The sequence below is a fragment of the Aotus nancymaae genome, unplaced genomic scaffold, assembly GCF_030222135.1.
Source record: "Aotus nancymaae isolate 86718 unplaced genomic scaffold, 86718_ANA_hifiasm-v0.15.2.pri h1tg000016l, whole genome shotgun sequence".
NCBI lineage: Eukaryota > Metazoa > Chordata > Mammalia > Primates > Aotidae > Aotus > Aotus nancymaae.
The window spans coordinates 51,764,102-51,789,495 of NW_026988428.1; the positions used below are offsets into that span (position 1 = coordinate 51,764,102).

General features: G+C 40.6%; 1 protein-coding gene across 2 annotated transcripts in view; it reads right to left on the reverse strand.

Annotated features, from left to right (window-relative positions):
- IL26 (interleukin 26) overlaps positions 1 to 8,486 on the reverse strand; it is a 33,139-nt gene extending 24,653 nt beyond the window's left edge. For both annotated transcript variants that reach the window (XM_012444972.1, XM_012444970.3), the window contains exons 1-3: positions 8,276 to 8,486; positions 8,134 to 8,190; positions 7,837 to 7,971 (exon numbers count right to left, since the gene is read on the reverse strand). In XM_012444972.1, coding sequence (XP_012300395.1) covers positions 7,837 to 7,971; positions 8,134 to 8,190; positions 8,276 to 8,446 — 363 coding nt within the window. In that variant the 5' untranslated portion in view covers positions 8,447 to 8,486. The remainder of the gene's footprint in view (positions 1 to 7,836; positions 7,972 to 8,133; positions 8,191 to 8,275) is intronic.
- Between the last annotated feature and the right edge of the window lie 16,908 nt (positions 8,487 to 25,394).

Below are 25,394 nucleotides of genomic sequence, written 5' to 3' on the forward strand. Positions count from 1 at the left end.
AGCAATCCCATTACTAGATATATACCCAAAGGATTATAAAACATACTGTTATAAAGACACATGTACACATATATTCATTGTGGCATTGTTTACAATAGCAAAGACCTGGAACCAATCCAAATGTCTATTACCGATAGACTGGATAAAGAAAATGTGGCACATATACACCATGGAATACTACACAGCCATAAAAACGATGAGTTCATGTCCTTCATAGGGACATGGATGAATCTAGAAACCATTATTCTCAGCAAACTGACACAATAACAGAAAACCAAACACTGCATGTTCTCACTCATAGGTAGGTGTTGAAGAGTTTAAACACATGGACACAGGGAGGGAAGCATCAGACACTGTAGTCATTAGTCGGGGGCTAGGGGAGGGACAGCAGGGGTTAGGGAGGGTGGGGAGGGATAATGAAGGGAGAAATACCAGATATAGGTGATGGGGGGATGAAGGCAGCAAACCACCTTGCCATGTATGTATCTATGCAACAATCCTGCATGATCTGCACATGTACCCCAGAACCTAAAGTAAAATTAAAAACAACAACAACAACTTTGTATTTTATTACACTTTATGGGTGAATAGCTAGGTGAAAGAAGCCAGACCAAAAAAAAAGAGTGTAACACATACAATAATACCATTTACATTAAAGTGATGGATATGTTTATTATATTAATTGTGGTGTTGATTTCACAAGTGTATACATATGTTAAAACCTTCAAATTATACACTTTAAATATGCTCAGTTAATTGTATGTCAATTAGAAGACTGGACACAGTGGTTCACACCTGTAATCGCAGCACTTTGGGAGATTGACTGAGACAGGTGTACCACTTGAGGTCAGGAGTTTGAAACCAGCCTGGCCAACATGGTAAAACCCCGTCTCTACTAAAAATACAAAAATTAGTCAGGTGTGGTGGTACATGCCTGTAGTCCCAGCTACTCGGAAGGCTGAGGCACAAGAACCATTTGAACTCGGGAGGTCGAGGTCACAGTGAGCCCAGACAGTGCCCCTACTCTCAGCCTGGGTGACAGAGTGAGACTTCATCTCAAAAAAAAAAATTGTATGTCAATCATACCTCAATAAATCTATAAATAAATACATTAATACATTTTAAACATACACAAAATCTATACAAAAAGCTACATGCTACTGTTGTAATTACACTTTTCATGGGACTCCTCAAACTTTTAGCAAGTCTGTTAACCTCCTGCAAGCTTTCTACATCTGTGTTCTTAGCGAATGGCACCAGCACCCGCACAGCCGGCCTCCAAGTTGAAATCTTGGGCTCATCTTGGGCTCTCCTCTCTCCTTCAGGCTCTCCTCGCTCTTGCCTATGACATTGGTGTGCCACCACTTCGACACATTATTGCAAGCCTCTTCTTATGGTTTCCTCTGCCTTGAGCCTCACCTCTACATACACCTCTACATAGTCACCAGAGAGTTCTTTCTAAAACATTGAGTATTTGACGTCCAATGCCTTTCAATGACTTTCCATTATCCTCAGGATAAAATCCAAACTCCTTAGCCAGTCTTACCAGGCCTGCCTTTACCTGACCCTACTAATATCCCCTGGCTAAAATCTGACCAGCTTGCCTTGTCTTTACGGTCCACAAGCCCCTTTACATCCATACTCAGTTACTTGCAGCTTCCTGAATATGGCATGTTGTTTCATACCACCAAACCTTTATTCAGCCTTCTTCCTGTGCCATTCCCCTGGAAGTTAAGCTCAAGCATCACCTTCTTTAATAACACTTTTTGCAGTTTCCCCCAACATGTACTGTATTTCTGCAGCAGACAGAATTAACTACTTCTTCCTTTGGGCTTCCACTGTGACTTCCTCGGAAGAAAACTGTAACCACTCATACATGTTGCATTTTATGATTCATTGAACGTTTTTGTTTACTTCTCCCATCCAAAAAGAATTTGGAGATCCTGGACCAAATCATGCGTGCCTTTCTTACCCTAGCACCTAGCACAGTGCGCAGCGAGTGTAGAATTAGGCCAAACTGCTGTGAGATAATTTGCCAAAAATCAATTCACTACCCCTGATGGTTAATGTTGGGTGTCAACTTGATTGGATTGTAGGATGTGCAAAGTATTGTTCCTGGGTGTGTCTGTGAGGTGTTGCCAAAGGAGATTAATATTTGAGTCAGTGAACTGGGAAAGGCAGTACCATCCTCCATCTGGGTGGGCACCATCTAATCAGCTGCCAGTGCAGCCAGAATAAAAGCAGGCAGAAGAACGTGGTGAGACTACACTGGCTTAGCCTCCCAGCCTACATCTTTCTCCCATGCTGAATGCTTTCTGCCCTCAAACATCGGACTCCAAGTTCTTCAGCTTTGGGACTCGGACGGGCTTCCTTGCTCCTCAGCTTGCAGATGGCCTATTTTAGGACCTCACCTTGTGATCATGTGAATCAATACTCCTTAATAAATTTCCCTTTATATATACATCTACCCTATTAATTCTGTCCTTCAAGAGAACCCTAATACACTACTCAGCCAATTTACAAAATGTACTTGTTTCTTTTAACCCATTAGTTTCAGTTATTTCAATTTCTATTTCGTCTTTATAATACCATTATAGGGTAAGTTCAGTTTTCCTGTGTCTGAATTCCCTTCTTATTCATGAGAAGAATATATTCATAAGAATAAATCGTTCATTGACTAGTTATAAACAGGATCATCCTGTACCATTGAGCAAGGCATGAATACGCAGCTTAAGAGAGTGCTATATTTATCGTACCTTGCTCCTGCAAGGCTATATATTTTTTTCTGCTTTGCGCAAAAGTACTCTGTAAGCTAAGAATGACCTTGGTCATAAATAATATTTAAAAATTCTTAAATATTTATGGCAGGACTGCTAGCTGTTGGCCAAAATTTTTTTTCTCTTCTTCCAAGTCATAAGCTAAACTACATTTCCCAGGATTCCGTGTAGTTACTTGTGCCATGTGATGAGTTCTTGCAATGGAATGTGAGCAGAGTGAATGTGCGATTTGGGGATCAAGACCTCTGAGAAGCTGAGACGTCTTCTTACTAGTCTCATCCCTCTTAGAAGACATAGCTGTAATACGGAATGAGTCTGGATCCTTCATTCATGATGTGGAGAAATGTGACACCATCTAAAAACCCAGATTGGACTTTTACACAGGTGAAAAATAAAGTTTTTAAAATGTGAAGCCACAAAAAGTGGAGGAGTACTTCTTACAGTTGCCAGTTAGCCAAAACTAACTCTAACACCAAAACTGGTACATTTACTCAAATGTGTTCTTGACTACGGCAAATTCTTTTTTTTTTTTTTTGAGACAGAGTCTCGCTCTGTCACCCAGGTTGGAGTGCAGTGGCACAATCTTAACTGACTGCAATCTCTGCCTCCTGAATTTTCAAGAGGTTTTCCTGCCTCAGCCTACCAAGTAGCTGGGACTACAGGCATGCACCACCATGCCTGGCTAATTTTTGTATTTTTTTGTTGAGATGGGTTTTCACCTTCTTGGTCAGGCTGGTCTCAAACTCCTGACCTCAGGTGATCTACCTGTCTTGGCCTACCAAAGTGCTGGGATTACAGGTGTGAGCCACCGCACACGGCCAAATTCTTATATATTCTCCCCCGTACACAAATATGTTAATGTTAAATGTAGTCATAAGAATTCTGTATGTTCAAAAACACTCTGATCTTATGATTTTTATATCCTCAGGTCTCCCCCGTCTCTGCTACTCAATCTATATTTCCAGAAGTAGGAATTAGGAGCAGAGATAAACACAACAGTCCTCAACACAAAAGCTTCTTTCTTATGAAGACAAAACAAAGCTAGTCAACTAAAACTAAATAAATAAATAAATAAAATTCAACAACTTGGTTATTGACAAATTCATCATTTGGAAATTGTTCTGGAGCAGGCACATGGACTGTTTTTTAAGTATATTAGAGGAAAGGAGGATGGGTGGTGGGAGGAAAAAGAAAGGAATGAAGAAAGGAAACCACGTGGTCTCAGCCATTTGATAAATATCCATCATGTGCAAATCCATGCCCTCAAAATGTGGTAATTACTTATTCCATTGCCTTTATCAAATAGTAATGAGTGACACAATGTTGCCTACAAACAGGAATAAAAAAGAATAAATGGAAGAGAGGTGTATAGGACTGTACTCACCATGGGCATTTTACTTCTACATCTGAATTTTGAACTATCTAAAACCTAAAAATGTTCAATAGTGGGCTGACGATATGAATGTCAAAAGAGTAATATTATCTGTAGCCAGAAATCATAAAGCTCCATGCAAGGCAACTGCAAGTGAAACAGATACTGATCATCTCCAGCTGACAACATGTAATCCAGTATCTAACTCCGGGTTATACTAGAATTCATCTTTAAGTTTTTCTTTCTGGTGATACAAAACAACACCCACCAAGGATAACTCAGATATAATCCAGGTTATATTCCAACGTAATGAGATTTGGTAATATAGTACCAAATACACAAGTATTTCATCATTGGAATGAATGATGAAATACACAAGTATTTCATCACTGGAATTGCAATATTTCCCCAACCCAGATGTTCCTATTAAACCCACCAGGGAAGGCTACTGTAAATTTTAAAGGAAGAATTTAGTACTTTGCTCTTGATATGTGAAAATTTTCACCTAATTCAGCACATAATCAACAAATCCAACCGGAGTCACAGCCTATTTGGTAAAATATCACTATCTGAAAAAAAAGTTACCATCAGAAATTAAAATGTCTTTGCAACTTTAGCAGAGTAAGCATCTTTTAACAACTCTGGTATCCATTAAATTGTCAACAGAAATAAAACATGTACACAGATAGGAGCACTTAAAAATCCCATTCACAAACTAATAATTTATAAAGAGCTGTAGTAAACCTTACTATTACCTTTAATGTATTAAGATACAAAATAAATAATTACTGGATTCTTCAAATGATTTAATGCAATCAATATCATATGTTTTGCTTTTTTAAAATTATTTCCAAGTTTTGGGGGGAAATTTCAGAAGAACACACACCAATGTTCTATTGTTGGCATAATTTCAAATATTAAGTGCACACATTAAGCAAGTAGGCTGTGTGCCAAAATTCTGTGCGTAAATCAACTGTTCAGAACACAGACAGCATTTAACTCTGGAGCAGCACTACCAATGCAGCATTTGTTGTTCACTCAACCCCTCAAAATCCTACTTGGCATATAGCATCATACTAACCTAAGCATTATCCCAGAGTACCACCTCCTGGAAACAGAGAGTGGGATATTTCCTCCTGTCTCTGGATCGTGGAAGAAACCTTGGACCAGTTTTGAAATATGTCAAGGTTCTGCAGAAAACTTGCTAAAGCTCGGAGGCTGCACAACTGAAGGCCGCCTCTCACAGCCCCTCTTTTCAAGAAGGGACTTGACCACTCCTGCTTTGAATCCCCAGAGCTTTGTTTTACTTATTTTTCCCACAACAACCTTAGTAGTACGGATAGCACGGGAAATACAGCAAGTATGATTAGTTTCTATAGGTTGGCCATTTATACATTAATGACATTTAGTGTCCATTTTTAATTAAAAATATATATTTAATGTTTACTTCATGTTTTATAACTTCTGTCTGCTAAACCCTCTCCCAACCACTAATTCAGAACTTCATAGAGTAGATGCTCAGTTAATTTGTATTAAACAGACAGATACCAGCTTCTGTTGCCAGAAATATATAATTATGTTTGGCTGACAGATTAGACCACCAGGCCAGTTACCTTTTCCCCTAAATCAATGTCTGCAGAGTCTTTCTAACGCTCAGGCCAATCCCGTTGCTTTATATTTTACAGGGGAGATTGCTTTACCCCAGGGCATAAACTTCACAGCTTGTGAAATAAATTAACTTATGCTGACACTGATAGGCTGGCGGTGGGAGGAAGGAAGAAGGAAAGCGTGGAGTTATGGGTTGCATGAGGAGACTGATTAGATGATGTGTTTGTATTGGGCCACAGGAGGGAGCCAGACACTTTGGTAAGCAGCAACAACCAACCGGAGAGGCATCACACTGTCCCACCCACTTTGGGGGCCCTTTAGGAAAAAGCTTCCCCAGAAACAAACCAAGAAAAACCAGAGTTCCTAGACATATCTAGGTTTCCTAAGCTTTTCATCCAGACTATTGCTCATTTTAGGTTATAACTGTTGCTATGTGTTCTCTAGCTATTTGGGCTAACAAAACCAAATTAGTGGTAAAAACCCGATATGGATTTGGGGGTTCTGGGTAACCAGACACTCTGTACTGTATCAGGCAAGGATTTAACAATGCAACTTATATTTATGAGACTATTTATAGCTACATGTATACTGTCTTCATAAGGTAATCTTATAGGTTAAGTATAGAACAAAATTTCAGGCAAGGGAACTGGCCCAAAGAATTTTCCCTGTGTTTTGAAAACAGGTAGCAGTTTGTAATTTTTTATCATTGCTGTGATTTTAATAAAATATGAGAGTTTATGAAAAACCATGCAATACAAACCTAAATAAGTATATAACAAACACAAACTAACCAAAGAAATATAGAACTTAAATTTGTTGGCTTTGTTTTCTTGTTTGTTTGTTTGTTTGCTTTGCTTTGCTTTGCTTGCCTTTAACCTAACTGATCAGCTGACACTGATAAAATGCCTCAGGTACCCTGGGCTGAAATTTGGGTTACTGAGCACTTTAGTTGACCACGAGAAAAAACACATCCTAACTCTTAAAAAATAAACACCTGTCTCTAATGGCCCAGTGTTTAAGTCTCAGTGACCATGATGCCCAGGACGGAGAGCTCCTTTCCAACTGGCTTCCCAAGGATTGCAATAAGGCTCCCCACCTGACCTTTGTACCATCTGCAAGCTGCAACTGCAGGAGGCTGGAGAAAGCACACTTGGACCCCAACCAAGGGCACAGAAAAGCTTCAACACTCCCTATAGAGGCAACTCAACATTGCACAGATTCCTGCTCAGTGTGTTTTGTTTTGTTTTGTTTTGTTTTGTTTTGTTTTGTTTTGTTTTGTTTTCTGCACTGGTCATTAATACTGTGGAAGTTTTCGTAGAAATGTGATCACCTTTACCTTCTTAATTAATTCTCCATTGCTTGCTATGACAGTGACCATACTGGGGTATCAAATAATTCAGGTACCAAAGAAGGCATGTCTATCCCTTTTTAAGTTTTTACTGAGATTATGCCTTAAAAAGGGCACACCTATTCTTTTTAAAGGATAAGTAAATAAGAAAAAGGACATCAGAAAGTTCTCATTATTATGGGACAGAAAGAAGGAAGGAAAGAGAGAGAGAGAAAGAAAAGGAAAGAAAAAGAAAGAAAGAAAAAAAGGAAAAGAAAAAAGGGAGAGAGAGATGAGGGGGAGAGAGGAAGGAAGGAAGGAAAGAAGGAAGGAAGGGAGAAAAAGATACTAGAATAGTGTTCCGCACAAAGTTGGTACTCAGGAAATATTAAATGGATGAATGAATTACTCAGGAATCACATAATGAGAGAATGATTTTAAAGTACTTATTTGAAAACCATTTCATGTTACTTTAGCTCTCTTCAGTGTGCTTTATGAGCCATTCTTTAAGAAATAATAAATAACAACACAGTTATTTATTATTTATATATTTATATATATATTATATTATATAACTGTGATGCACAGTTATTTGATGCTATTTCCCTGGTGATGACCTCTCCATTTGAACTACAAGCCAACAGTTACAAAGCTTCTTTTACTCACCCTTTGGTGTGTAGACAGCTTCTTACATGCTGACTTCTAAATAGGTTTCTAGGATCAAATGCACGGTATTTGTTGTATATACTTACACAGTGGCTCAACTTCTGCCTAAGGCTATGAAAGTCTTCCACAAAGTGTATTTTCTTGCAACCTTGCAACTGGAGTTGACCAAAAACGTCTTCCATGAAGAAGGACAGAAGCTGTTCTTGAAATTTGCAGTTTTTCTACAAATAAGATACAAGAAATTGCATATGGTAAATTATGAACCTTTTTTTAATGTCCCCCTGATCATTACTTAGTTACTCTCTGAATAAAACTAAAATGCAGGGGGAAATAAACATCAAATAAGTAGAAATGTAAAAAAAGAAAAAGACGTTCTGGCTTACCATAAATTGCTTTTTTGTGTTCTTTTTTAATAATCGTATATTTTTAATGCGGTCTTCCTACAATAAAACAAAAAGAAATAAGTTGTATCCAAGACTGTAAATGTCCTTGAGGTCATCATTTTAAGTAGAGCCTAATACTTACTGGAATCGTTGCTTTGAGCCATGCTGCTTTGATATAGAGAGCGTCAACAGCTTGGGACAGTGTCCCCCTTGGGTAACAACTTTTGGTGAAGGAAGATTGCCTGTGCTTGGCAATGGCAAGAGACAGAGTGACTAACAGCAGCCCACACCTCAAAATGCAATTCACCAGCATTTCCCTTCACCCTACTCAGCATGTGTCACTCACAGCAGCCCAAGAGATACTAGTGCTGGTTAGATGAGAGGATAACCTACTTAACGTAGCCCTCAAAGCCACCAGTCCAATGAGGTGCTGTGAAAGATAATTTACAGTTTGTATAGAGGAAGATCACTTTGGTTGTTCTATTTTTTTTTATTTTTTAGAGCTTGCTTCATAATCAAAAAACATTGATCATACCATCAACTGACATGATTTAAAAGCTCAGGCTTACTGGTAAGACGGGGTTCTCATTTCCAAAAAAAAATCATAACTTCAGTTGCCTGTCACAGCGGCTTGTATTATTTTAAAAGTCATGCCAAGCCAATAAAAAAGTATAATTTCCAGGGGGCTGTGTCATAATTTTTTAACCCCATGTGAAAAATCTCCTTTTCTAACCAGAATCCCAGAAAAATTTAACAAGGAGGTGGAAGTGGGCAGCCCAGGAACCCTGCTCATGACTCAGATGGGTTTTGTGTTTAACCCTTGCCACATCCTTCACCCAGCCTGTCCTCTTCCATTATTCCACAGCTAGCAGCAAGAACGTTTCCAGTGCAGAAATGGTAGCCCCTCTTAATATACTCAAGATTTGTTTGGAACTGGACCTAGGACTAAGGTTCACAATGTAATGAGTTATCTGTCATCTCTGTCCAAATTTACCACTCAGACTTCCCTTGTAACTCTCAAATGCCAGAAGAGTGCAAATTTCTTGAAGAAAGAGATCAAATATTTTTACCTTTGAATCCAGCATCTACCACGACACCTCATCTAAAGAAGTGCATCCATTATGAATCGAGTAAATACTTTTGTCACATTGTGAGATGCTACCATAACTGCTTTGTTTTTAAAATTTCTTCCATTCACATATTTTTATTAAAGACCTGCCTATACAAAAACCAGTGCTGGGTATGGGGGAGCCACCAAGGTGGATTCTCCACGGACTCCCATCTTCAGTTCTGTCCCAGTTCTTCCTAGGCAGTAAGTATGGCCCATTTTGGGTAGCAGCCCCAACATAAGGGGAGGGCAGCCCAGAGTCATATTCCGAGAAGCAGAGATAGGTCATCAAAGTCTAGAATGAATAGAGTTAATGTGGTACCAGAGATAAGTCAACACTAGAAATCTAGTTTTGAGTTAAGAGAGTCTTCGAAACTAGTCAGTCAATAGCAAGCATCAGAACCCAAGACTAGATTCCAAATCAAAGCAAGCAGGGCTGTCAAAAAAGCAAGAAGAAAACGGGAAAATAAGAAAAGTGCTTGGACTGTTTCCTGCTGTTTCAAAAACTGAATGGATCTCTTGGAAGAACCCAAGCCCCATTTCCTCAGGAGCAAGATTGCTGGTAGAGACATACTCTGTCAATTGAGAGAACTATTCACAAAAAAACTGCAACAGAAGTCAACTGATTGGGAGTGCCAAGTGAAGTTCACCGAAATTTTGTGAAGTTCACCGAAATTTTATGAAATTCAGAAAAAGAAAGAAGCAGTTTCAGTTGGGAGTGGCTGAAAGGGTGTTTGAACTAGGACATGAAATACACAAAGGGTTTATTTTTTTTTATTTTTTTATTTTATTTTTAGCAGAGGGATCAAAAGCTCAAATGCCCTTAGAGGGTATGGGATTAATACAAACACACTGGGTGGGTAGATACAGGACAATTTGTGGGTAGATACAGGACAATTGTGGGTAATATGCATATATTGCCACCAACCCTAAAATCTGCCTAATTACATAGCCTGTTAACATACTCTGTGGGTGCAATAAAAGGATGACACAAAGTACTTCCCAGAGCCATATACTGCCTTGAGCAGCCAATTTGAGATCCCTGGTGTGTACCAACAAAACCTGTGGCTAACACTGATAACTCAAGTGGCTAATATTGATAAATTAAGTTGATGTGGGTTCTGGCTTTTTTTTAACTTCTAGTAGTTGCATTTCCATAAGTATCTTACATCCTTCAAATCATCATCACACAAGGAAAATCCACATATATTCCTAGAATGCCTCTGCTTTGGTTTACAGCCAACTCAAGGAAACTGTGGCCATTTCTTTATGAATGACCGTATCACCCATTGGATCGTAGTCATCATCCATCTTAGTCAGCAAACCTGCCTCATTAGGGTCCTTGGATAAGCGGGAAAATCTGACCTCAAAGGATAGTTAGTACCTACTAAAAAGGATGTTCAAAACATGGGTCCTGAACAGAGTTCCAAAGAGGAGTCCCCAAAGTGTCCTAAATAACAGAAGAGCCATTAGAATAAATGCATAATATTATAAAAGCCCCAATTTAAAAGATATTCTCTGCTTCACTGAATGTATATTTATTATATCGCTTTCATGAATATCTTATACAGAAGGTATAAAACTTGCTATTAATTACAAAGAGATTGGGTTTCGAAACTGATTCACTCTGATTCTGTATGGCCTTGAAGAAGTTATTAGTCCTCTCTAAGCTTCCATTTTTGTCTTCATCAAAATGGAGCAATTACAATACTTCAGAGGGTTGTCATGAGCAATACAGTATACTACAATACAGTAATATAAATAAAATGTCTAGCACAATGACGGTCATAGAGGCACTCTGGAAGTGGTGGCTACTGATTTATTATTTATGGAATAATAAATAATAAATGCATGTGCAATACTCTGAATAATGTTAAAGTTCACCATGAGCCTTCAGGAGCTTTCAGAAATGGTTGAAGAAAGTGAGAAAAGTGAAGGAAATGCAACAATCTGACAATAAGTCCAAAAAATACATAGGCACGAGAAATTTAATTAATCCCACACACAACCAGAGGATGAACTCGGACCATTCAGTGGATATTTTAGGGAGACCACTCTTGTGTGATATACAGGAGAACATTCAAACAATTGATCTGCCCAAAAACATAATTGACTGCCCCGATTTCCAAATGCCAGCATGGGGGTCATTTTCCTTAAAATTTAAGCCCTCTTCCACCCAAAAGAATGCCAGCTCCTCTCTCTGATGGCCCAGCATAGCCCCTGAGCAAAATCAGCTCACCAACTCCTGCGAAGAATCACAGCTCACTTCAAGTCTTCAGTGGCATTGCTTTTTACCTGCTTTCCTTCTATGGGAAGAAAACAACTAATTGAATTCCTAAATTACTAACTTACTTAATTGACACTGAAACACATTTTTTTTTTTACATTTTAATGTCTCTTAAATGACAGTGTGCATTTGAATCCACAGTTATCCCTGCCTGTGCAGTTCTGAACTTGATCACAACCACTAATGATGACGTCACTTCACTTGAACTATGTGCCTGGTTGTTACAACAGGTGTTTAATTGCTACTTAAAAGATCTTCAGAAAAATTATGATTCTGCATTAAAACAAATGTTAATATGTTCATAGAAAGACACAGAATAGCAGTGGGGCACAAATTTGATATTAGAAAAGTAGATATTTGGTTTTGGAGAAATGACCAAAATTACATATTTACTTGAAAAGCAAAAATCAAGTGTTAAATCTTGAGAAAGAATTGCATTGTGGTTTAATCAGTAGCACTTTTTTCTTTATAGTGGTAAACAAAGTAGTGGTGCAATTTCCAATGTACAACATCTTACATTGGTTAAAATATGTTATTTAATGATCTCAATGATTGGCATAATTTCTTAGGATCCTAAATTCTAAAATCAATGCAGGCTGCGCATAAGAAGTACATGGATCTCTTTTTCTATAATCATACTTCAAAAATTGAAATTCAATATATTCTTTCCAGAATAGAGCCAGAGGATAGATAAGAAACAGTTATAGATAGATAGATAAATATGTTCGATGCAATGATACTGTGCTTTTGTCTCTCCAGAAAAGATAGTCCCCACTACATTGGACAATGGTAAACCTGGTAATCAACGGGGTAATAAACCTGTTTACCATCATGATGAGAAGAGGTTAGAGAAGGAATGAGGAGTGTTGTAAATGGACTGGAGAGGAAGGAAAGGAGACATGGAAGCTGGATAAGTGGAGGAGTATGAAGGGGAGAAGCATACGAACGTTCCCTGAGAGCCTTGGTCTGTGTGTCCTGGCCCTCGACTATGTGACTTGTACTCCGCAGGTTTGTACGTGTCATCATTAACACAGCCATTCATCAAATATGTATTGAGTATTCATTACCTTCCAGGCTGTACTAGGGCCCAGGATGCATTAATAAACAAAACACACAAAATTCTTAATTTCATAAAACGTTCTAGTGGAGGTAGTGGGAGGAAGAGGCAGACAATAAATAAACATCATATATGTAAGTTATATGCCTTACAGGTACATTATAGACAGTTGGAAAATAATAGATGTTTTGAAAAAAATAGAGTAAGAGGAGTGGAGGTGCTGAGATAGGAGACGATTGTAAATAAGATGCTCATACAAGGCCTCGATAAGGGAACATTTAAGCAACATCACGAATGGAGTAAGGGAGTGAGCAATGGAGTTACCTGTTTCAGCCAAAAGCAACTGCCACTGCAATAGGCTTAGGGAAACAGCATGCTTAGCAGGTTCACTGTAGCTAGAAAGGTTGCATGGGCTTTCTAGAGGAAGGGAGGGGGATGGGAGGATGTCAGGTCAGGGGAGAAATGGATGGAGATCATGCAGAGACCTTTAGGCTATTGGTGGGACTTCAGCTTCTACTCCGTGTTACATGGAAATTTTGAGTAGAGGGGTTCTATCATTTGACTTACATTCTTTAAGAAGAAAATAGTACCCAAACATCCATTAATGAATGGATGAATAAACCAGTCGTGGTATATATATATATATATATACACACACACACAATGGAAGATTATTCAACTTTTTTTTTAATGAAGTACTGAGACAGGCTATAACCTGGATAAATCTTGAAAATAGTATGCTCAGTGAAGAATACTAGCTTCATCAGGTCACATATTGCGTGATTTCACTTATATGAAATATCCAGAATAACTGAGTACACAGAAACAGAAAACAGAAAGATAGTTGTCCATGTGGGAGGAGTGCAGAATAGAGAGTAACTGCTTAATGGGTATGGGGTTTTCTTTGCGGGTAATGAAAATATTTCGGAACTAGATAGAGATGATGGTTGCACAACATTATGAACATACTAAATACCAATGAATTGTTCACCTTTAAATGGTTAATTTTATGTTATGTAAATTTCATCTCAACTGTTAAAAAAGGAGGAGGAGAGGAGGAAGGGAGGAAGGAAAGGAGGGAGGGAAGAAGGAAGGAAAGAGCAGGAAAGCAAGCAAGAAAAGAAAGAAAGGAAGGATGGATGGAAGGAAGGACGAAGAAAGAAAAAGAAAAGAAAGAAGAAAGAAAGAAAGAAAGAAAAGGAAAGAAAAAGAGCCGAGCCCCACCACAGATGCAGCAGTAAAGAAAGAAGCCACATCTGAGTCATATCTGCACCAAGTCTTATCTGGCACTTCCCTTCTTCTATAATCCAGAATATTTTTTCAACTTTGTTGTAAACATAAGCTTTTTAGCAGCTCTAGAAAAACATGCTTAAGATGCAGAGACTCATACCCTATCCAGCTTTTAAAACATATTTAGATCCATTTAAATGCTGTTTTAAGAGGTGAAATCATGACCTAGTCACTTGTCTGTTGAACCAGAAATTAGTGGAATTAAGAGACACCTTGAATGTCATGAGTGACAACTTAATATTCCACAGGCAGCTGGCAGGGGGGGATTTTTATTTCCTAAAATACAAGTATAACCAAATATTTCCTACTACATTTGAGAATGTCATTAGTTCTTAAAGCAACTGGCATTGCTTCATTTTAGAGGAAGACTCTAAGCTGCAGGGAAGTCTCATCACATGCCCAGTGGCACACAGCTCAAAAGTGGCAGAGGATTCCAATCCATGTTAGTGGAATTCCAAAGCCCACGTGTTTCCCACTGTCTGTGCAGCCTCCCACCACACTAGAGCCATTCCCAAGGAATATCTGAGGCTGTGGTAGACACTACAGAAAATAAGAGATGGGACAGTAACGTAAGAAAAAAGGAAGAATGGAAATAGGAAATACCTAAGGAATAGTAAAACTTAAATGTTTGTGGTATTTTGAAGCTCTCGTGTGTATATTATAACAATATCTAATTGTATATAGTGCTTCCCAAAGCCACCTCTTTCCTTGGTCTTCCCAATGCTGCTGTAAGAAGTAGAGGGGGTCTTGTTTTCTCCAGTTTGCAGGTGGGAAAGCTGATACTAATGGAGGTTATGTGACCTGCCTGAAGGCACAAAGCCAGGAAGTAACAAATCTGGGCTTTGACCTGTCTTTGAACAACAAACCCAGTGGCATTCCCGTAGTATCATCTTGCCTATGGATTAAAAAATAAACATTACATCTGCACCGTTCCAAAATAGTCTTATGGGCAGTGTGAGAATAAACCTACCTTTGAGGAACATTTTGTATGCTCCAATAACTGTTATATAATATCAATACTCTTCATAGCTTTGTTGGTTTGGGGTTATTTTAGCATTTTCAGATTTGACAAACTGGCATTATACATATTGGCCACTCATTCTCTGGCGATAAAAAGTACATCATCTACGTAATCTGCAAAGAATATGGTACCCTAACTGTATTTCAAAAATAAGTCAGAAGCAGACTGCCCATCATCGCCCCCACCAAAGGTGATGGAAAATAGATTATCTGCTGTTCTCATCTTCACTCTTAGCCCAGAAAAAGAAAAAGGAGGAAAGAATGCACAGTGCACAAATTCTCTGAAGTTTTATCAAAGCACAGATGACATCAAAATAACCTTTCCCTCTCATTTTCTAAGTACATCAACAAGAAGGTGCACAGTAATAACATCAAGAACTAAGGCGATGTTTAGAAGTCACAATTGTGAGAGCTCTAGAAATAGATGTATCTTTTCTGTCAAAACATATTAATTGTTGCTTCAGCTCTTCGACCTGTGTCCCTGAGGCAGTCAACATGAGCATGTGATAGACTCTGCTCAGGCTGAGCAATGAACTTGAGACTGAACTTGCAGGGCACTGGCAATGCGATTTCTCCCTTAAGGATCCCCTCCAAGGCAGAGTAAAAGCCAATGTCCTTTCTGTTACCTAAGGACCAATCCTATCTTGCCTATGCTCCTTACCTCCTCCCACCCCCCCCCCCCCCCCCCGCAACCTCTGGTCCTACTCCTCCCCCTGGCTCACCGACTCCAGCAAAACAGGCTCCTCAGTGCTTCTCAAACCCATGGGGCCGGCCTGTGTTTCAGAGCCTTTGCACTTGGCGGCTCCCTCTGTCTAAAATGCTTTTCTGTATAGATAGCTAGCTCTTTCACCTCTTTCAAGTCCTTGCTGAAATATCACCTTCCCAGCAAGGTTTTTCCCAGATGGTTGTTATAGGCCAAAGTAGGCATGGAGGGGGCATGTGTTATCCTCCATGCCCTCAAACTCATATGTCGAGGTTCTAACCCTCGGCATCTCAGAATGTGACTGTGACTAGATTTGAAGATAATGATCTTTAAAAAAGTAATAACGTTAAAAATGAGGTCACTAGGGTGTGCCCTAATGCAATATGATGGGAGTCCTTATAAGAAGAGGAGATGAGGGCACAGGTAGAGAGGGAAGACCAACTGAAGACATGAGGAAGGGCCATCTACAAGCCAAGGAGAGAGGACTCAGAAGGACCCAACCCTGCCGGCACTGAGATATCAGACTTCTAGCCTCCAGAACCGTGAGAGGATAGGTTTCTGTTGTTGAAGCCACCCAGTCTGTGGGACTTTGTGATAACCGCCCTAGCAAATGAATACAATGCTCTAATTAGAATTCACCCCACACCCACTCCTTCTATCTCTTTTTTCTGTTTTGTTTTTTCCAAAGCCCTTATGATCTAACATATGATATATTTCACTTGTGCATTTTGTTTGCTATTTATCTCCCTTTGCTAAAATCTAAGCTCTATCAGAGCACGGATTTTTGTCTGCTTGTTCACTGCTGTTACCTTAGTTCCAAACAACGACTGGTTCGTGGTATGTGCCCAATAAATACTGTTGGGTTACTGGAGACACCTCCCTACCATCACCACAGAATGCCCTGTGGGACTAAACAGGCTGCTGGAGCTATGAGGAGGAGGAGGAGGAGGAGGGAGAAGAAATGTGGGAACATTTGGCATGAAAATGATAAGTTCTGCTTTGGGAGAGCTTCTCTCAGCTTCTTCTTGATCCGCTTCTGAGATTGGGCAGCCACAAGCAGCTCTTTATCTTCTAATTTTGCCTTAAACATCTACAGAGCCCACAATGGGCATCCCCTCCCCCGCCTTCATCATTGCTTCCTGTCTCTCCTCTGCATTTCAAACCAAAGCGGAGGGTAGGAGGGCAGATGAGCTGAGCATCTGGGTTGGGTATGAGCGTCTTGCACAGCCCTGCGTTGGCTGATGCCGATGACTTTTTTTTTCTTTTTCTTTTTTTTTTTTTTTTTGCTCTCTCTCTTTTCTCTCATAACTTCTACACACCATCTGTTCTCTTTACTGCAGTTAAATATGTCTGTGTTTCTTCATATTGCAGACCTACATGCTCTCTGATGGTTGGAGTCCACTACTAAGATGTGTTCAATTCTAGCAAACTTATCAGTGCTCATGTCTTCCACGGGTTCTGCTCTGAATTTATTCTTTCAAAATGCAAAATAAAAATTATGTGTTGTATCTCTGCTAGGTACCAGGAGATATGCTAAGCAGTCAGGAAAATAGATAAAATCCTTACCGTCATGGAGCTCAGATTCATAAAGGAAATTGGCTCAGCGCAGGTTCCCCAGAAAATAGAGTCTGAGGGTAATTTTGTGTGCTGAAGCTCTATTAGGGAACAGTGAGAGTGACAGAAAAGAGACATGAGGTCAACCAGGATGGGGAGCAAGTTCATGGCAATGAATGAGTGATCTAGCCAGTGCTTTAGGAAAACAGACAGCCTCTTGGCCATGTAGGACATCACAAAGGCTAGAAGCATGCCTTAGGTCAGACCAAAGGAAGGAGAGAGGGGAATGAAATTTAGATGCCAGGTTCCTCCCCTGCTCGAGGAGGAGTTAACTTCTCCAACCTCTGGGTGGTACCTGGTCTTTTTAGCAGCCAAGGGGAAGGTAAATTCCACAACCTGCTCCATGGCACTTTATCTGAGTCCAGAGTGGAAGAAAGAGCCAGAGATGATTACTGCAGTGGCAACAGCGGAGCAACAGAGACCAAGAGAATCTGAGATGGTCTCCATGATTATACAGAGACTTACCATCTATTGTAATTAAAAAAAAAAAACTTATTGTTGTCAAAAATGGCTAACAGCAATGTAGGTTCATCAGTATAACAAACATATCACTCTGGCGGGAGATATTGATCATGGGGGAGTCCATGCATCCACAGGGCAGAGGGTATATATGGGAAATCTCTGTACCTTCTGTTCAGTTTTGCTGTGAACATAACACTGCTCTATTGCTAACAAGATAAAATGCTATGTTAGCCAAGGTTTTATTTTGTTGTTCTGCAATTACAACTGTGGTTGATAGGGAAATTTAATGCAATTTTTGTTAACTCTGGGTCACACCCAATGCTAAATACATCTGCCACTCATAACAGATCTTATTATTTGCCCACAACACCAATGTCTTTTAATCTTGGTCACGAAATTTTGTTTGGGTTTGAATGTGTCTAGTGCCAGAAGATGAACTGTGGATGAGCTAAGCCAGAAGTCAGCAAATGATGACCCAAATCTGTCCAGAAGCTGGTTTTTGTAAGGCTCATGAGCTAAGAAGAGTTTTCACACTTTTTAGGGGTTGAGAAGAAACAGAAGGAGGAAGGAAGATAAGGCAGGAGGAGAAGGAGAAGGAAGAGAAGGGGTAGGGGGAAAGAAGAGGAGGAGGAGGAAAAGGAGGAAGAAGAGAAAGAGGAGGAGAAGAAGAAATATACAACAGAGACCACACGTGGCCCACAAAACCTAAAATATTTACTATTTTTCCCTTTACAAAAAAATTTGTCCATCCCTAATCTAAGCCAATGATTGTCATGAACACAGGAGCCGTATCTGACCAAAAAAAATACGAGGGGACTTCTGCCTAGGGCAAGTGATTTTGGAGGGAGGGCATATCGGCATCTCCCTTGGCTCCCCACTTGGGGAGAGGGAGAGGAGCTTAGGGGCGGTGCACCTTGTTTTTCATTTCTGAACATCATTAAAATTCAATTTAAACAATTATTCTTCCAGCCAAGATGGAAGTGATTTAATTTCTTCATGAAGATAGGTGTTCTTCTTTTTATTTTAAGGACAAGGAATTTTCCATTCAAAGGTTCTGGGGCAGTGAAGAGCACATCACCTGCAGTCTGTAGACAAGTCCCATTGGAACAACCATATGAAGATGAAAGCCTGGGGAGTATGGGAAAACCATGGGAAGAAAACTCAAGATGATTCTACCATGACTTTAAATCACAGGGCTCCTAGCAGCCTTTGCATGTCAGCAATTACCAACAAAAGCAATCCAGGTAGGCTGTGGTTGGGTCTCCTACGGTTTGAGTGTTCCCTTTGAGGGAACACCTCTTGTCTGTTTGTCAGAAACAATTTAATTGCTGGGTATTTAGTTTTTTGAATGGATTTTACTCCATACCATCAATGACACCAGCTTTCCCTTCATTCTTGTGAGCACTCGGTGGTGGGAAGTGTTAGTATCAGCTGCCTAAACTCACCAAAGAGAAAGTGAAAGCACAAAGCGTTGATGCTATTGTCTTACCAGCCTGTGCCAGGTTAGGGGCTGAGGCCCAGTATGAGCCCAAATCCTGTTATGCAAGCTCCCTTTGCATAAGTCTCATCAAGAACTGAGTTTCCAGAGACCAGAAATAAAACACTGTAGAGAATTAATGTTACCCAGCTGCTGGCTATTTCCCACTGCATTGCCCACACAAGCTGTGCTCCAGCCACACGGACCCGTGGCCCTCGCCTGAGCATTCTGTCCACTTTCATATCTCCAGTTCTTTGCTCATCTGGGTCCTTGGGTCCAGAAAGCCATTCAGTCCTTTGTGCATCCATCACAAGCATTTAAGGGCACCTATAAAGCATCAGGCATTTTCAGGCTGTGGGGGCATAAATGTAGGCAACAGTCTCTGTCATGAAAAACTCTCAAGATAGATAGACACATGACAAGGGATTAAACCACAGTGTGATAAATGCTAAGAGAGATGTAAATTATGCCTTGAGAGCCTTGAAGATGGAGCAATTAACTATGGCTAGAGTTGTCATTTAAACCCATTTAAATCCTTCTTGTCCTCCAAAAGATCAGCTCAAATGCAACCATCGGTGCCTTCCCCAGCGATGATCGTCATTTTGTTGGTGCCTTACCTGTAGCACGCCAGTCCACTTGTGCCCTAGGCTGTTGCATGCTTGTGTTCCTGACAAGACTGCAGGCTCCTTAAGGGCAGCATCCAAATAAAATCTGACCTTGTGTTTTCAAAGCCTATCCCGCAGGATCTTGTATATCCTACGACCTAAAAAAATCATTTAGGAACTAAATTGAATTGAAATTTCTAAGGATTTCATTAAGACAAGCAGCAATGTAAGAGTTCTAAAATTCCTGGGCAGTTACAGTGCTTAAAAATAGCATCTGCAGCAACAGCAAGATGAAAATGTCACAGATGAAACAACAGCTCACAAAAGCACCTCACAGCTTGTGAATTTCAAAAAGAAACAGTGCCTACTGGTAAGGACACAGCTGGTCAATTTCTAGGTGCTATAGAGGTTAAGCTGCACACACATGGCTAACATAAGATACGAGATGCAGAGAATGAACCCAGATGGTTAAGTCCCATAGAAGCAATGAAGGGACTGTGACTAATAGAGGCATGTAGGGTCACCCTGACTATTTTTAGCAGCTGTAACAAGAAAAGAGGGGGAAGATGGGCCACACAAGAGAATCAGTCAAAATGCAAGGCTAAGAGGAGTCAGAATTATCCCAGTGAAAGAATCTCTCATCCCGTAGCTTGCATAGTAGCCCAAATTAAACAAAGATTCCTGTGAATTCCTCTAAATGCTGCAGAGAGGGAAGAGCCGTCACAGAAAGGAGCAAGGGCACTCCTGGGACTGAGGGAGAGAAGGGAATTCTAGGTTCCTGTAGGTGAGAGTGCACATTGGCCACAGCACCTCTTCTTTGTGGAGAAAACTGTTGGAGAAACAGGAAAACAAAATATTGGAGTATTTAAGTTTTAGACCACCAAAATACTATTGTTTCTAAGTTTATTTTGTTACAGGGTCAAAAATTTACACACAGCTCAGACATACCCAAAATTGGTTTTATTTATTGTCCATAAATGATTTCACCTAAAATCCCAGACTCCATCCTGCTGCTGGAGGGGTGGGGGTTGGGGAGGGGTGGGAAATGGAAAGGGGAAGAAGAGTAAATAGGTCAGAGTCCCGGTAGAAAATGTATGCTACGTTCAAACTGGGGAATGGATAAGAGTTTAATGACAGATAGATTTTTCTTTTTTGTTTGAGACAGACTCTCCCTCTATCACCAGGCTGGAGTGCAGTGGCGATGCCGGCTCACAGCAACTTCCGTTTTCCTGTTTCAAGCAATTCTCCTGCCTCAGCCTCCTGAGTAGCTGGGACTACAGGCACACACCACTATGCCCAGCTAACATTTTTTGTATTTTTAGTAGAGACAGGGTTTCACCATGTTGGTCAGGATAGTCTCGAGCTCTTGACCTCGTGATCCGCCCTCCTCAGCCTCCCAAAGTGCTGGGATTACAGGCGTGAGCCACCGCACCTGGCCCAGATTGATTTTGTTAAGGCATTGTGTTAGTGTGTTTGTGCTGCTATAGCAAAATACCACAGATGAGATAATTTGTAAAGAACAAACATGTATTTCTCACAGTTCTGGAGGCTGAGAAGTCCAAGATCAGGGTGCCAGCAGGTTTGGTGTCTGGTGAAATCTGGCTCTCTCTGCTTCCAAGATGGTGCCTTGTTGTTCATTCTCCAGTGGAGACAATGCTGTGTCCTCACAGGGTGGAGGATGGAATGGAAAAAAGAGTTCCTAACCCTGTGTGCCGCTTCTTTTAAAAAGGCCTGAATCTCATTCATAAGGTAGGACCCCTCAATCACCTCCTAAAGGTCCCACATCTTAATACTATTGCATTGAAGATAAAGTTTCAACATGAATCTTGGAGGGAACGCAAACATTCAAACCACAACAGGTGCAGAAAGAGCTCAAGGAAACCAACAAGAAATAGTGCAATTCCCTGAGACTAACAATAGCTAGCCGGCTGTTGAGGCCAGGATTGAGAGCAGTTTTCAGAACTAAGAAAGATACCTATATGGAGAAGGGCTGTCTGCAAGAGCTGTGGCTTTTGGTGGAAGTACATAGCCAACCAGCATGGCAGCCTGACAGGAGAGCTCCAGGGGAGTAAACATTCTGACCTTATTCCCCTCCCACCCTTCAATCTCCTGCTAACTTCTCCCATTAGCCAAATGCAATCAAAAGCCAGAAAGCATACATGTATATGAAGCAATCCATATATGTCAGCCTCTTTGAGCACCAAATAGAGTGGAAAAGTACAGAATAAGGATCTGGAGGGCTAGATGGATACCTTCCATCCCTTATGTCTTCAGCATCCACTCTTGTCTTTATCCAGGTGAAAAATGTGCATTGGCAGCATAGAAAACACATAGAATCTCATCAGCTACCATATGTCATTGTGGTCATGTTCCCACCTGAAAACAAAAATATTAGCCACCACATGTACTCTTCAAATAAAAGGGAGAAGGGGAGAGGAGAAGACAAACAATGAACAGAAATCCTATCTGCTACACTTCCTGCTTTTATAGCAATTCACAAGACCCAAGTTAATAATTGTGGATTCTTTTCTCCATCACCATTTTTTTCCCTTACCTTCTGCCTGTACCCCAGTTGAATGGAGTCCTTTGCCTGGTAAAGTGACTTAAACTCTCATTCCCATAGAAACAGAAGGCTTGATGATTCTGTCCCTTCTGAGTTGATACAATTTTCCATTGAAAACACTACTGAACAAGGGGCTATCACAAGAAAATCCAGTGAATCCCCTTGGTCCAGGCGGAAGATAAATTCACCGTGGCTGTGTTTGCCTCTGAGACAAGAGGACTTCAGTCTTCAACCCTTGGTGTTACTTCATTCTCCTCATCTAAGTGTCTTCACTCAAATCTTAAAAAATTCCTTTCAGAACAAAATCACCTGTCTGTCTTTACTTCAATTCCTATATGGAGCACTTTCTGCTAGTGAATAATATAGTATAAATGAAGAAGAACCAAAAGAAACACTAGAGAATTACTTTCCCTGTTAGTGAATGTGATCCAAACATAACTCCTATTTCCAGGCAACCCATGCTGAATGTCACAGTTAAGAGTCACATGCCAGATTTCTCTGGCTCTGCTCCCCGCACTCCAATGCAATCATTGCCTCTTTTCTAGACTCTCATCCTGCCCTTGCTTCTATCCTTATCCCTCCTAGATTTACTCTGCATCATCAACCAGAGTGATCTTTACAAAATGTGAGTCATACCAAGCCTTCCTCATGCTTGAAACCCTCTGGTGGCTTCTCTTCAGCCTTAGAACAAAATCCAAAGTCCTGCTCTAGCTTGCAAAGACCCACATACCTGGTTCCAGTCAAATCTCGGGCTCATCTTCATGTTTACCCTTCACCCAGGCCACTCTAGTCCCAACCTTCTTGCTACTTCTTGAACACCCCAAACTTGCCTCATCTCCAGGTGATGTCCCCAGATATTCACATGGCCCGTGCCCTCACCTCTTTCAGATATCTGCCCTCCAAGAGGCCTTCCCTGATCTCCTTAACTAAATTAACCTCCATTAAGTTCTACCCACACGCCCTACTTTGTTTTTCTTCACAGCAGATATCCATGCTTGTTATTAAACTATATGTCCTCTGTTATATTTATATTAGAATGCAAGTTCCGTGAGGACAAGGGCTCTGTATGTGTGATGTTTACCACCACATCCCATGGCATCAAGTTAACACCCCGTAAGTCCATACTGAAAACTAAATCAATGGCCAAAGTAAATAAATAACTAATTTCATGTGTGCTTCAAAGAAAAATGAAGTGGGGTGATAGGAGGCTAGGGGAGGGTGTGGAGGGTGGTGGAGAGGTTGTGTTTGATAGGGTGGCCAGTGCAGAGCTTTCTGAAGCAGTAACATTTGAGCAGGACCTGAATGAAGGGAGGGAATGATCATGAAATATTAGTGGGAAGATTGTTCTGGGCTTAGGAAAACAGCCAGTGCAAAGGCTCCTAGGCAGGAGTTAGACTGGTGCGTGTGAGGACCAGCCAGTAGGTTTTGTGACTGCGGCAGAGAGCTCAAGGGAAGGGGTGGTAGCAGATGAGATTGCAGACGTGGGATGATGATAAGAACTTTGGGTTTCATTCTCACTGCGAAGGGAAGCCCTTAGGGGAAACCAGGATGTGCTAAATCTACTGTTTTTAATTTATATAAGTTTACTTTGGCTCCTGAGTTAAAAACAGACAGTAGGAGGAACTTTAGAAACTGCAATACTATGGTAATTCAGAGGAGGGATGATAATGGCTTCCATGGGCTTTAGCCAGAATGAGAAGTGAGCAGATTCAGCCGTTATTTTGGAGTTAGAGCAAACAGGACTTCTGACACATTCAATGTGCAGGGCTAGGGAAGGAAAAACCAAGGTTGACTCTACCTGCTTCTGAGATATATCTGAATATAAAGTCTCTTCGTTTTTTACCTTTCTATTTTAGGGGTAAATATTCTTCCACTTATGGCTCAATTTCCGGAAGACTGGCCAAAAACAAGTGTGATATCAACTTTTGCTCTAGTGGTTACACGGAGACTCATTTGGAAGAGGAAAGACTCCTTAACCTCAACTAATCACGGAAAAAAAATTATAATTCTATCATCCCTGAAAGGCAACATTGGTGCCTCTTGGCATTGGGAACCTGCCACAGGTGAGCAGCGACTATCCGAGGCCCGTGCTGCAGGTTGTAAAAGAGCTCACCAAGACAGGTAAAGAATGGCGGATTTATTAGAGAAACTGTGAAAATACATTGCAAGAGTACAATGGGCAAGTTAGTAAAAGAGGGACTAACTGCCAGGAAACAAAGGCTTGCTGGGGATTTTATAGAATGGAACGTGGGCTGAAGAGTGCTGCATGCAGAACTGATAACACCAAGGTTGCAGGGAATTAACTTGCTGGTGTCTGGTGATAAGTCGGGCATAAAAGGGCTATATGTCCTGGACCATAAAGAAAACCAGACTTCTAGCTTATCTACTTTCTCTTATTGCTTTCCCTGGGTCCCACCAGCCGAATTACTTTTCCCTAATTAGGACTCCACATTTCCCGCCTAACAGAACAAGAATGTGTGATGTTTACCACCACATCCCATGGCATCAAGTTAACACCCAGTAAGTGCATACTGAAAATTAAATCAATAGCCAAAGTAAATAAATAACTAATTTCATGTGTGCTAAGTACAACAAAGAAAAATGAAGTGGGGTGATGGGAGGGTAGGAGAGGGTGTGGAGGGTGGTGAAGAGGCTGTGATAGCGCGGCATGTGCGTGAAGGTCTCATCTTCCAGCCGCTTCCTGCTGACCACAAGTGTCAACTTGGCCAGAGCCCTACCTAGGATGATTAGTCGATTAGGAGTTTCCATGGGTCTAAATCCCTGAGTTGGCACTTAAATTAGGCAGGGTTGCTGTGAGACTATGGGGGAACAGCATTTGCAGCCTAAAATTTTATTCTGCTGCATCCAAAGGAGACTCATGGAGTTCTTTTACCAGCTGATATCCCTCGCAGCAGTAACATTTTGGTTTGAAATTGTTGTATTTTAGAAGACACAAAATGAGGCATTGTATTAAAAATACATGGTGCAAATAAACAAACTAATATGATTATTATAGGTGGGAGAAGTTGGGCAACCCATGGCCAAATCCAGCTAGAGAAGTTTTGAAATAGTTAT